The sequence below is a fragment of the Chiloscyllium plagiosum genome, chromosome 29 (genome assembly GCF_004010195.1).
Source record: "Chiloscyllium plagiosum isolate BGI_BamShark_2017 chromosome 29, ASM401019v2, whole genome shotgun sequence".
NCBI lineage: Eukaryota > Metazoa > Chordata > Chondrichthyes > Orectolobiformes > Hemiscylliidae > Chiloscyllium > Chiloscyllium plagiosum.
Genome location: NC_057738.1, coordinates 33395852 through 33410465, shown reverse-complemented (window position 1 = coordinate 33410465; position 14614 = coordinate 33395852). Strand labels below are relative to the sequence as shown.

Below are 14614 nucleotides of genomic sequence, written 5' to 3'. Positions count from 1 at the left end.
TTAAAAGCTGAAATTGTGTCAGTAATTAAAAGCTTAGAGCCTCAGAAGCCACAGGAAACTCAGTCTCATGAGGAGATTGAACTACCAAGGCATGAACAGTTATTGAAGCAATTTTAGTCAGAGAGACTTCGAGGAACTGCCACAATTGGTAAAGAATTAAAATCCCTTCCAAAGTCAGAGTTTTAGTGAGATTTGGTGACCCATAGTGTCACTCACATCTGGGTGGGATAGACTCGCCAACATTAAGAGCATTGGACATACATCTGGATAAGAATGGAACTGTGTAGGTTAGAGGGGCATCAGATGATTTTCATAGGTCGGTGCAACATCGAGGGCCGAAGGGCCTGTCCTGAGCTGTAACGTTCTATGTTCTATTTAAAGTGCAGTTATAGCATGTTTGGGCACAGTTTGACATTTAACTCATGTTGATTTCATATTAATATTAAAGTCAAAGTTGTCTGCATAGAGAATGTGGTTTAGAATCATGACCTGACCTATTCAGAATACCTAATTAGTCATATTGTTTATATTTGTTTTATTCAAGTTTGTAGAATAAAGAATATTTTTGGCATTTCAGTTAAAGCCTAGAATCCTGCTGTTTATTCTCTAACTTTGGTTCTTCCAAGTACAGAAAGCTTTGTTTTAACTGGCACTTTATCAACCAGCAATCTTGATAAGCCGGCAAAAATGATACACCTCAAATACTGCAACCTATTGTGATGTCCCCAGTGTTTATGCTGTGAATAGAGTATAACAGTGATGCATATATACCCCTGCATTACATTTCTATCGCTTAATTTGTATTTTTACATTGAATTTAGGAGGTATGTTTATGTTTTTACATAAATTTTTTGAGGCATGTTAATATCTCAAAGCTTTGCTTGGTCAGGGTTTACTGTAGTTATGCATACCTCTTGATTATCCAGAATATTTGATCAACTGGCACACTCCAATCCCACAGATGATGGTTAATAAAACATTTGCTGTATTCTATTTAAGATATTATGGTCTATCAAGCCAGATCATAACATAAAGCAGGGTCCAGCTTGTTCAGTTTATAAATATAATAGCCTACAGACTTTCACTGGTTGATCCCGATTTCATAGCTATTCTGGAACTGTTTGACTAAAGGACTGGATAATCCTAATACGCAGATCTTCAGTATTATAACTAAAATGTTGTCGGGGCAATAGTCTTTGCATTGTCTTGTGTAATTAGCCATTTAATGTCACACAGAGTGAACTGCATTGGCTGAATATTTATGTGGTAAGACTGGGTGAACACAATGAATTATCCACTGAGTACTTCAATGCTTGCAAACACTCTACCCCTTTCTCTGACACTCACATCCCAAATTCGCTGAGGATGTGGATGTTATTATTCTTCTGTGAGGTGCCTCGTTGACCACTAATGTTCTTAAATGTCAGGTAGCAGAACTACTGGGTGTGAAATCACTTAGTTCTGTCTGTCACCCATGATCAGATTTTATCAGCAGGTGTGTGGAGGACTGCATACCAAGCATGTCAGTCTGGGTGTTCCCCAACAGAAAACCCTGGATGAATCAGGATTTACAGAACTTACTAAAGACCAGGTGTGAGGCCTTCAGATCAGGAGACCCACTCAAATATAAGGAATCCAAGTATGACCTTCGCAAAGCCATTAAGGCAGCCAAAGAACAATACCGATCCAAACTTGAGACCCAGACAGACATCCGGCAACTATGGCAAGGACTGAATGACTTCACAGATTCTTAAAAAGAGTCAGTGCAAGATAGCAGATTATGACACATCCCTCCCAGATCGTCTCAATGCCTTCTATACTCGTTTTGAACAGAATTTCGGCAGAGAGGTAACACCTATTCCAACAAGTTCTGATGAACCTATCCCAACAGTCACTGCATCAGAGGTCAGATCCATTTTCCTTCGTGTGAATCCAAGGAAAGCAATGGGACCACTCAGAGCATGCGCAGATCAACTGGCAGAGGTCTTCTTGGACATCTTCAACCTCTCCCTGCCTCAGGCTACTGTCCCTGCTTGTTTCAAGAGGGCCAACAGCATCCCTGTGCCTAAGAAGGCTCATGCAGCATGTCTCAATGACAACCGCCCGTGGCCCTAACTTCAATGGCCATGAAGTGCTTTGAAAGGCTGGTCATGGCATTAATCAACTCCAGCCTCCCCACTACTCTTGACCCACTCCAATTTGCTTATCGGACCAACAGATCCACGTCAGATGCCATATCACTTGCCCTTATTACCTTCCTATAACATCTTGACACCAAGAACAGCTGTGTAAGAATCCTACTCATTGACTACAGTTCAACCTTCAATGCTATTATCCCCTCAAGACTGATTACTAAACTTAGTGATCCCGGACTGTGCCCCAGTGTCTGCAACTGGATCCTCAGTTTCCTGACCCACAGGTCACAATTAGTGAAGATTGGGGAAAATATTTCATCGTCACTAACACTCAACACTGGAGCCTCCCACGGATGCATACTCAGCCCCCTATTGTACTCACTGTATACCCATGACTGCATCACCAAATACCAGACTAATGCCATTTACAAGTTCGCTGATGACACCACCATAGTCGGTCAAATCTCAGATGGCAATGAAACAGACTATAGAAGGTGGAAGACCTGGAAAAATGGTGCACTGCGAACAACCTAGCTCCCAATGCCAGCAAAACCAAAGAACACATTATTGGCTTTCAGCGGGATGTTACTCATGACCCCCTACACATATGTGGAACAAGTGGAGAGTGTCAAACTCCTGAGAGTGGCCAACAAGCTTTCTTGGACTCTTCATGTGAATGCGCTGGTTACAAAGGCCCAACAACATTTCCTCTTCCTCAGGCAGCTGAGGAAATTTGGCATGATGGTGAATACCCTTGCCAACTTTTATAGGTGCGCCATCGAGAACATTCTGTCTGGATGTATCACTACCTGGTATGGTAACTGTACCATTCAAGATCGGAGATGGTTACAGAGAGTGATGAACTCGGCCCAGAAAATTACAAGGGTCAACCTCCCATCTCTAGAATCCATCTACCAGACCTGCTGTCAAGGAAAGGTCACCAGCATTCTCAAAGATCCACCCCACTCTGGCAATGTTTTTCTATAACCTCTACCATCAGGGAGAAGGTACAGAAACTTGAACACACGCACCAGCTGGTTTCGCAACAGTTTCTACCCTACTGTTATTAGAATACTGAATGGACTCTCAGACGCTTAACATTTGCCTGTACCTGTGTTTTTGTTTTTGCCACTGTTTACCTATTATTTACTTATCTATGCTATTTATCTATGTGATCTGCCTGTATTGCTTGCAAGACAAAGCTTTTCACTGTGCGCCTCTGTACACGTGCCAATAAATTCAATTCAATTTAATTAATTTAAATATTTAGCATCAAGCAAAGCTATGTCAGGACGGCACTGTGGCTCAGTGGTAGGCACTGCTGCCTCACAGCGCCAGGGAGCCAGGTTCGGTTCCAGCCTCAGGTGACTGTGTGGAGTTTGCACATTCTCGCTGTCTCTGCGTGGGTTTCCTCTGGGTGCTCTGATTTCCTCCCACATTCTAAAGATGTGCTGGTTAGGTGAATTGGCCATGCTCAATTGCCCATAGTGTTCAGGGATGTTTAAGTTAGGTGCATTAGTCAAGGGTAAATATAGGATAGTCGGGTAGGGAAATGAGTTTGGGTGGGTTACTCTTCAGAGGGTCAGTGTGGACTTGTTGGGCCAAAAGGCCTGTTTCTGCACTGTTGGGATTCTATGATGCAATGATTTAATAGGACCTTAGCTCATTCTAAGATACAGTTGATAATGCTTATGTTATCCCCTTATAGAATACACATTGCGCCATGCTTGGACTCTTGATTTGATTGTAAACATGAATGAGGGCATTCTGCTGATAGACCACAGCACCATCAATTTTGGACTGTGATATATGTATTTAGTCTCACCTGCTTAGTATTAGTATTATTTTGCACGATGAGATTGTTCTCAGCATGCAAAAGGTAACGTTTCTATCAATGTTGTGATGGGCAGTTACATCTACAATCGGTATGTTATATGGGTGAGGTCATGCAGTTTATTGTCATGTATTTGTCCCTTACCACTTGAAATTGTATCCTTCAGGTCCTGACCACCTTGATCAATGTTGGATTCTACTTATCCACTCTTGATGTTGAACACTAAAGTCGCACAATCAAAATACATTATATACTCATGGTACCATCAGTTCTTCCTTTCAAGTAAACTGAGTGATCATTTGGTGGGGTTAGAGTGTGGTGCGAATGATGATGATCTGTATGGCTGTCCCTTCTCAACTTTGCTGAACATTAGACTAAAGAGAGTTCCTCGAGCCGAGTCAATGTTGTCTTAGGAACCACCTTTATATCAATCTGCCACCCAAGTCCCTGTACAATAATATGTAGCTAGGAATGGTGCTGGAGTCTATATTGTTGAGAGTTGTGGTTCTTAGTGTGTCTGTTGAACTGTTATTTAAGTGTGTTGAGCAGCTTGATTATCAGTTCTTAAATATTAGCAAGGTGCTGTTTATAGAGTTGAGTTGACTTAATTCTTTTCTGATGCAATGCCTGGTTGTCAATAGGTCCTTTTTTCAGCTTTGCAGCTATTGTTTACAGCTCCATGGGTTTCTAGGTCAACAAGGTATTAAAATTATGCACCTATTTCTGGAACAGTGTCACATGTAGATTAGATCAGAGGAGTTGCTGGTTCACTCTATGAAATACGTTGGTGAACATTTCTGTTTTTCAGTTATCCAAAGGCTTTTCATAGTTATTTTTTGGCTGCTATTCAGAAGTTAACAAATTAATCAAATTCAGTTTCACCATTCATATCTCTGTGTAATGATAAATTTTCCATTCAATCCATTTTGCCCATTCTCACATAAAAACAGAAAAGGCTGGTGAAACTCAACAAGTCCAACAGCATCTGTGGGAAGAAAGCAGAGTTAATGTTTCATGTCTGGTAACACTTCTTCAGATGCTGTCAGACCTGCTGGGTTTCACCAGCCATTTCTGTTTTTGTTTCAGATCTCCAGCATCCATTTTAATGCCTGTACTGGCTCTTCCTGCAACTATCCAATTAGTCTTGCTCTTTCCACATAGACCTGTAAATTGTTTTCGTTTGCCCTGTACACTACTACAACTATCCATATTCTACCATATTCTAATGTTACACTTTTTATTTTAGGCATTTTATACAACTAAATGTAATATTGTTTAAAATATACAACTTCTTACCATAATACCTGAATGAGGATTAATCCAGATTTCAATAAACCACATCACAAACCACACAAAAATGTCTTTATGATTGAGAAGTTTGCCAGAAGTCCATTTCACTTATTCAGTGAATGGTTTGGATAACTACTGGCATTTTGTGGAGTCAGAGCTGAAAAATGTGTTGGTGGAAAAGCTCAGCAGGTCAGGCAGCATCCAGGGAGCAGGAGAATCAACTTTTCGGGCATAAGCCCTTCTTCAGGAATTCCTGAAGAAGGGCTTATGCCCGAAACATCGATTCTTCTGCTCCTTGGATGCTGCCTGACCTGCTGCGCTTTTCCAGCAACACATTTTTCAGCTCTGATCTCCAGCATCTGTAATCCTCACTTTCTCCATTTTGTGGAGTCACAAGAGAAAGTTAAATGAGGTGTGCAAGGAGTCAAAGAAGCTTTTGAAAGCAATTGGAGGAATCTAGAAGGCCACAAACAGCGGGTCACAAACAGTTGTCTGAGGCAGGAATTGAACCCAGGTTCCTGGCGCTGTGAGGCAGCAATGCTAACCACTGAGCCACCATGCCGCCCTGCTATAATGTTCTATGATTGGAATAATTATTCTCCAACAATTGCAACTTCTTCCTTGATAGTAAGTATGACTCCAGCCAGTAGGGAAGTTTCCCAAATTTCTATTGACTCCAGTTTTGAAAGGGCTTCTAGATGCTGTATTCATTAAACTTTGCCTTGATATTAAGGGCAGAATCCGTCGTCTCCCTCTGGACTTCAGCTCTTTTGTCCATGTTTGGACCAAGGCTGTAACGAGGTCAGGAGCTGAGTGGCCTCAAACCTCAAAATGGGGATCAGTGAGTAGGTTATTCCTTTGCAAGTGCTGCTTGGCAGAACCATTAATGACCCCTTCCACCACTTGGCTGATGATCAAAGATAAGCTGACAGAGCAGTAATTGGTTGAGTTGGGGTTGTTCCTTCATTTTGAATATAGGATACACCTGGGCAATTCTCCATGTTGTCGGTTAGATGTCAGTGTTGCAGCTGTACTTTAACAACTTGGTTAGGGGCACAGCAAGTTCTGGAGCACATATCTTCAGTACTATTGTGCAATATTGTCAGGGCTCATAGCCTTCCCAATATCCAATGCCTTCAGCTGTTTCTTGATACCACATGGAGTGAATCAAACTTTTTGAAAACTGGCATTTATGATGTTGGGGATCTCAGCAGGACGCCAAGATGGATCGACTCAGCACTTCTGGCTGAAGGTGGATTCAAATACTTCAGCTCTGTCTTTACTACTGATGTGCTGGACTACCCCCAATCCCCTACAACCAGTGGGCAAAAATCTTGTGGAGCCCCTTTTATTCAAGTAACTTGCAGAAAATGCTGACAGGGCTGAAGAGGGAAGGCAGATGAACTCAGGGCATGGTTAGGAACATGTGACTGAGAAATCATAGCAAATGCAGAGGCATGGCTCAGGGATGGACAGAACTAGCAGCTTAATGTTCCAGGATACAAAGTCTATATAAATGGGGGGCAAGAAAGGAGGGAGAGAGGTGTTTTTGATAGGGAATAGCATTACAGCTGTACTTAGGAAGGATATTCCTGGGAATACATTCAGGGAAGTTATTTGGGTGGAACCGAGAAATAGAAAAGGGATGATCACCGTATTGGGAATATATTATAGACCACCCAATAGTCAGCAGGAAATTGAGAAACAAACTTATAAGGAGATCTCAGTTATCTTTGAGGAGAAAGTGAGGTCTGCAGATGCTGGAGATCAGAGCTGAAAATGTGTTGCTGGAAAAGCGCAGCAGGTCAGGGAACAGGAGAATCGACGTTTCGGGCATAAGCCCTTCTCAGTTATCTGTAAGACTAATAGGGTGGTTATGATAGGGGATTTTAACTTTCCAAGCATAGACTGGTACTGCTAAAGTGTTAAAGGTTTCGATGGAGAGGAGTTTAAGTGTGTACAAGTCAGTTTTCTGATTCAGTATGTGGATGTATCTAAAAGAGAAGGTGCAAAACTTCATCTGCTCTTGGGAAATAAGGCAGGGCAGATGACAGAGGTGTCAGTGGGGAGCACTTTGGAGCCGACGACCGTAATTCTATTAGTTTTAAAATAGTGATGGAAAAGGATAGACCAGATCGAAAAGTTCAAGTTCTAAATTGGAGAAAAAAACAATTTTGACAGTATTAATCAAACACTTTCAAAGGTTGATTGGGAGCAGGTATTCACAAGTAAAGGGATGGCTGGAAAATTGGAAGCCTTCAAAAATGAGAGAACGAGAGTCCAGAGACAGTATATTCCTGGTAGGGTGAAAGGGAAAGCTGGTAGGTGTAGGGAATGCTGGATGACTAGAGAAATTGAGGGTTTGGTTAAGAAAAAGAAGGGAGCACATGTCAGGTATAGACAGGATAGATCGAGTGAGTTCTTAGAAGAGTATAAAGGCTGTAGGAGTATACTTAAGAAGGAAATCAAGAAGGCAAAAAGGGGACATGAGATAGCTTTGGCAAATTGGGTTAAGGAGAATCCAAAGAGTTTTTACAAATACATTAAGGATAAAAGGGTACCTAGAGAGAGATTGTGACCCCTCAAAGATCAGCAAGGCAGCCTTTGTCTGGAGCCGCAGGAGATGGGAGAGATACTAAACAAGTATTTTGCATCAGTGTTTACTGTGGAGAAGGACATGGAAGATATAGAGAGTGGGAAAATAGATGGTGACAACTTGAAAATGTCCATACTACAGAGGAGGAGATGTTGGACATCTTGAAACACACAATAGTCGATAAATCCTCATGACTTAATCAGGTGTACCCTAGAACTCTCTGGGAAGCTAAGGAAGTGATTGCTGGGCCCCTTGCTGAGATATTTGTATCATTGATAGTCACATGTGAAGTGCTGGAAGACTGGAGTTTGGCTAATGTGGTGCCGCTATTTAAGAAAGGTGGGAAGGAAAAGCCAGGGAATTATAGACCAGTGAGCCTGACATCGGTGGTGGGCAAGTTGTTGGAGGGAATCCTGAGGAACAAGATTTACATGCATTTGGAAAGGCAAGGACTGATTAGAGATAATCAATATGACTCTGTGCGTGGGAAATCATGTCTTATGAACTTGATCGAGTTTTTTGAAGAAGGAACAAAGATCAGGGCAGAGTGGTGGGCGTGATCTATATGGACTTCAGTAAGGCGTTCGACAAAGTTCCTCATGGTAGACTGGTTAGCAAAGTTAGATCTCATGGAATACAGGGAGAACTAGCCATTTGGATACATAACAGGCATGAAGATCAAAGACAGAGGATGGTGGTGGAGAGCTGCTTTTCAGACTGGAGGCCTATGACCAGTGGTATGCCACAGGGATCCATGCTGGATTCACTGCGTTTCGTCATTTATATAAATGATTTGGATGTGAACATAAAAGGTATAGTTAGTAAGTTTGAAGATAACACCAAATTGGAGGTGACATGGACAGCTAAGAAGATTACCTCAGAGTTTAATGGGATATTGTGGGCTGAAGAGTGGCAGATGGAGTTTAATTTAAATAAATGTGAGGTGCTACGTTTTGGAAAAGCAAGTCAGAGCAGGATTTATACACTTAATGGTAAGGTCCTGAGGAGTGTTGCTGAACAGAGAGACCTGGGAGTGCAGGTTCATAGTTCCTTGAAAGTGGAGTCGCAGGTAGACAGGATAGTGAAGAAGGTATTTCGTATACTTTCCTTTATTGGACAAAGCACAGAATATAGGAGTTGGGAGGTCATGTTGCAGCTGTACAGTACATTGGTTAGGCCACTTTTGGAATATTGCGTGCAATTCTGGTCTCCTTTCAACAAAGATGTTGTGAAACTTGAAAAAGTTCAACAAAGATTAACAAGGATCTTGCTAGGATTGGAGGGTTTGAGCGACAGGGAGAGGCTAAATAGGTTGCAGCTGTTTTCCCTAAAGTGTCAGAGGCTGAAGGGTGACCTGAAAGAAGTTTATAACATCATGAGGGGCATGGACAGGCTAAATAGACAAGGTCTTTTCCCTGAGATGGAAGAGTCCCAAACTAGAGGGCATATGTTTAGGGTGAAAGGAGTTATGACATGGCGGTGAACCTTTCTGCTAATTAAACCAAACACACAAAAAAGCTTAGCTCCCCTTGTAATCTGTTAAAGTATGAGTGACAGAGAACTACCTAAATTCCACTATTTAAAGAAAAAGTAACAACTTTATTCTTTAACTCTAAAATGAACATTAAACAACAACTATTTACAACTCTAATCCTCCTTTTTCTTAAAGGTTTGTTATCTACCTCCGACTCGAAAACAATATACTAATCCAATAAAGCCCCTATTAAATTTACAGCAACTCAATTTTCAAAACCATATAGTGGCTCTGTGTCTGGTGTCGATCTTCCTCTGTTTGTAGATCTCCCTAGATTGTCTTTGGTCTATCTTTCTTATGAAAAAGGTATCTTTGATAGAAAGGTTTTTGGGCAGTCTGACAACGGAAGGCAGTGCTGTTTCTGGCTAACTGTCCAAAATGCCTGCTTTTTATACCTGAAACATCAGATCATCTCATTGGTTTGATGTTGTCAAAACAGTAAAATTCAAATTTGATTGGGTTTTAGCATTTTGGGGAAAAATTTAAACTGATTGGTTAAATTTGAACTGTTGTGAAAACAATGTTTTTATGTTACAGCCAAAATGTTACATCTTTCAATTTTCCAGCACACACTGTGAAATGACAGGTGCTTGCCAGCTTTCTCTCTCTCTTAAAGGTACAGTACATGCCTTCAACTTCATAACAGAGGGGAAACATTTACAAGGAACCTAAGGGGCAACTTTTTCACGCAGATAGTGGTGTGTGTATGGAATGAGCTGCCAGAGGAAGTGGTGGAGGCTGGTACAATTACAACATTTAAAAGGCATTTGGATGGTATATGAATGGGAAGGGTTTAGAGTGATATGGGCCAAGTGCTTTAAAATGGGATGAGATTAGGTTAGGATATCTGATTGACATGGACTAGTTGGACAGAAGGGTCTAATTCCGTGCTGTACTTCCCTATGACCCTATGACTCTAATTTGAGATACATTGGTAATATCTGACCTCAAAATAGCAAATAAAGGATAATTTTGTTTTAGTGCTTTTCTTTCTGTGCCTCTGCATATTTTTAAACATTATAAATTTATCATAATTCCTCAGAGAAACAATGTGATTGGCTGATATTAGTGAAAAACGTTAAATTACAATCACACACATCGGACAAGCGAAAAATGGGTAGGTTGCAGAATTCTAGGCTTTTTAAAAAATTCTTAGATCAAGTATGGAGAGTAAGGAGAACTCCCAGTTCCATGAAAATAGATGTACAAACATCTATTTTTGGTGTGGGTGGGGAATGCTGGTAGACTGCACTGTAAATTTGCTCTGGCAACCTATTTCAACTGAAGAGGATGCCAGGTACCAAAGTGGGCTGGGCAGAAAGTCTGCCTGGAGACTCCAGATTGCATTCAAAGTTTAAAAGTAAAGATCAAAATATAAAACATCTCGTCAGCTTTCACCCACACCTTCACGTTTCCCCACCCTGCCATCTATGCAACCTCAAGGCCTGTATCCACCCCCAATACTGTGAAATGGATTGTACCCCACTGTGATAATGGATCAATGTGACTAATTTATTCACACTAATCTATTAATAGAATTCTTAGGCTTATGCCAATCAATTGAGTAAGATAGAAAGCAATCATTCATATTTTAACTCTCTACACATTCTTCCAATGATTAAGCTGCCCTGTGTTTTAAATGTCTTAATAATTCTGACAGATTTCTTTGACAGCTTGACAGTTCCATTGAATTATGCACTTCTTATAATTAAGCATGACTACATATAACAATCCCAAAGGACAGCTGACCTCTTCCAAAGGATTGCCTCCACTTTGGATGGCAACTTTCCTTTCCCAAAGTTTTCCAAGGACCAGATCCAACAAGGTAACTTATTCTACAAAGTATAACCTGGTTGTCCAACAGAATCCACAAGAGTTTGACCTGGTATAATCTGCACACTTCAGGTTTCAGACTCCTACCTTACAAAAATCATGCGGGAGTGAAGGCAGCTGCTAAAGTAAATAGTCAGCTTCCTGCATAAACTGTGGACATGTGAATCCAGAGTTGATGCTATTCCCAACCCTGTGAAAATGGTAGCTGCCATATCGGGGGATTGGACTTAAAACTTGCAACCAATTCTGCCATTTTAGCCACATCAGAGAAGCTCACTGAATGCTGAAAATCTGGGCTCCAGCTAACAAATTCCCCATTTTTCGTACAAAGGTACCAATTGCTAATTATAGTACCAGAAACTAAACAAGCAAATTGCAAAAATAATTTTGCAAAGTTGCTTGATCAAGTTGTTGCTGACACTCAATTGAAGTTATATCCAATTATTTGAATTTATCACCAACTTGAAAATACCATCCAGAGCTCACGAAAAATTAAACAATTACAAATAAACAGTTTATCATATTTGGTATGTTAACTAGACACAACACATTCACTCTCTAGATACAGAAATATATTTATACATGGCATATGGGGTATTGCTGGCTAAGTCAGCATTTATTGCCCATCCCTAATTGCCCAGAGGGCAGTTAAGAGTCAATCACATTGCTGTGGGAATGTGGGCAACTCAACTACAAAACTTCCTTTAACCTGAAAATCACCAGTTGACCCTAACTCTTTGTTGAGAGTGAATTGCTGGAAAAGCACAGCGGGTCAGGCAGCATCCGAGGAGCAGGAAAATTGACATTTCGGGCCAGAGCCTTTCATCAGAAGACCTTCTGCAGACCTCACTGTCTCCTTACTCTTTGTTGCCTATCATTCAATAATCTTGTATCCACATGGCTACCGTTCCTTTTATTCCATGAGTTATAACTTTTTTTTTAATTTGCTATGTGTCACTGTATTGAATGCTATTTATCTAAAGAAGATAAGTATTCAAAAGCCTTCTAGATGAATTTGAGTTCTTACTATCTCTTTATCTGCAGGTAGTGGTGATTATTACTGTAGTGGGAATGACTTGAGCAACTTCACTGATATTGGGCCAGAAGGAGTAGAGCAGAAGTCCAAGAACTCTGGAGAACTACTGAAGTGAGCAATGGGTGACGATTAAAATCTTCTCATGAAAAGTGACACCTCTGTAATAATTATGTAGTTAACAGGGCTGCAATATTTCATATCTATTGCAGATTTCCACCAGACATATTAAAATATCTTAGAATAATGTTTTAAAAATACAAGTTCTATTTTTCATTAAAAAATACATTTGACAATAGTAATACTTATTGTTTTCATGAGACGTTTTAATTATTGCAATATTTGTGTACTTTTGAAATCCAAGCATGAACAAACTGATATGGTTTAAAATTTGCTTCCAACAGGAGATATGTAAGCCATTACATTGATTTTCCAAAGCCGCTGATTGGTGTAATTAATGGTCCTGCTGTTGGAGTTGCTGTCACTATTTTAGGCTTATTTGATGCAGTCTATGCCACTGATAAAGTGAGTCTTCTCGAATGATCTCATCTGATTGATTATTTTTATCTTTGTTAAAAGGAAATATGCTCTTTTCTGTAGAAAATTACTTTAGGTAACAAACAATTCTGGAATTATATGGCAATGTAACAAATCTGTGATGTTTTATTTTATGTTTCAATACAGGCCACATTCCATGCACCATTTAGTCAACTTGGTCAAAGTCCAGAAGGTTGCTCATCCTACACCTTCCCTAAGATAATGGGCACTAGCAAGGTACGGGTAGCAGATTTCTTTATTGAAATTTCTCAATGATCCACTTCGAACAATCATACTGACAGACCTTTCTATAATGTATTTAGTATAATAAGTACACATTCACTGATATGCAACTATATTTAAATTTCAAACAAGTAAACTCTAGGAATGCATAAATCTCCATTGCTGACCTTGTTAATTAAATTTCACATGAAACATTTGCTTAATTGTGTGAGATGGATACACGAAAAATGGTCAGCACTGTCATCACATCCAACCTTTCATGAACATTAAAAGGAGGAAACTGTACCCCAAGAATTATAGCAAATGAAAACTCACTGTTGATTCTCAGGATGCTGACAGAGTTTTGTTTATTGCATAAATGTATTTTCCCTCAGAAAATACATCGCTTGCAAGGCCACTTCAGACATTGTGTGAAGCTGCTTGAAAAGCAAAGTGGGAAGGTGGTAATAGGATTCCTTTCCTGAATGTAGTAGTCAATCTTTGGGCTCTTGCTGTATGTAGGAAAAGGATTCTGGGTAACTCAAGATGGCATACGGGAAAAAAAAATTGAGCCTGTAAGAGCTCTGTTTATTAGATATTTTAGGTGTTGGAGGTGATTTCCTCGAAATCCAGAAGCAGCAATTACTGTTTTATACGCTGTTGCATTGTTTGGAACTTTGAAGAAAAAAGTCAAAACAACGGCACTTTTAAAAGGAAGAAAGGTAGACAAAAGGCAATGAACACATGGTCAGCGAAGGAGAGAGAGAAAGAAACCTATACTGCTAACTGACACAGCAGTTAATCTGCATAGTTACTGCCTTTGCTATTTGAGTTCATGTATCCCTGGACATCAGAGTGAATCTAGGAAAAATTAACAAACAGCGAAATTCACAGCTGACCTTGGAAGAACCTGAATGGGAGAGCTCACAGCACAGGAACAGATAAGTGTATAGTTTTTAACATGAAACCTTGCTGTAAGTCTGCAGTAGTGAAAAAAGTGGGTTCTTTATTGAGTATATGTTTTCTTGAAATTTGTCTCTTGATTAAATTTTTAAAATATAAACCGTGAGTACTAAGTTAGCCTGGGCATCGTCTTTTTGCCCTAAAAAGACAATGCTATTTTCTGGTTCTGTAGATTGTGAAGGAGCAAAGATGGCCTTCAGTAGAGTGATATGCTCTTCCTGTTGGATGTGGGAGTTTAAGGAGAGTTTCCATGTTACCGATGGTGATGTCTTCAGTAAGTGTGTTTGGTTGCGAATCCTATTTTATCACATGGATCAGTTGGAGTGACAGTGAGAGGCAATGAGGAATTTACAAGACCTTGGGGGTGTGATGGATGGCAATTATAGGAAGGGAGAAAAGCCACAGATACAGTCAGGTAAATGGGTTAACTCCAGGAAAGGTAAGATGGGTAGGCAGGTAATGCAGGAGTCTTCTGTGGCTATTCCCATTTCAATCAAGTATGAAATGTTTTGGGAAATGTAGGGGGTGATGGACTCTCAGAGGAATGTAGCGCGAACAGCCAAGTTTCTAGTATTGAGACAGGCTCTAATGCAATGAGAGATACGTTGGGTTTCAAGCGACCGATTGCGATAGAGAA

At 40.3% G+C, this 14614-nt stretch overlaps 1 protein-coding gene across 4 annotated transcripts in view; it reads left to right on the top strand.

The window, feature by feature from the left end:
• The window catches only part of eci2 (enoyl-CoA delta isomerase 2), a 174394-nt gene that overhangs the window by 144577 nt on the left and 15203 nt on the right, over positions 1 to 14614 (top strand). For all 4 annotated transcript variants that reach the window (XM_043719486.1, XM_043719487.1, XM_043719488.1 and 1 more), the window contains 3 exons: positions 12267 to 12369; positions 12660 to 12780; positions 12940 to 13029. In XM_043719486.1, coding sequence (XP_043575421.1) covers positions 12267 to 12369; positions 12660 to 12780; positions 12940 to 13029 — 314 coding nt within the window. The remainder of the gene's footprint in view (positions 1 to 12266; positions 12370 to 12659; positions 12781 to 12939; positions 13030 to 14614) is intronic.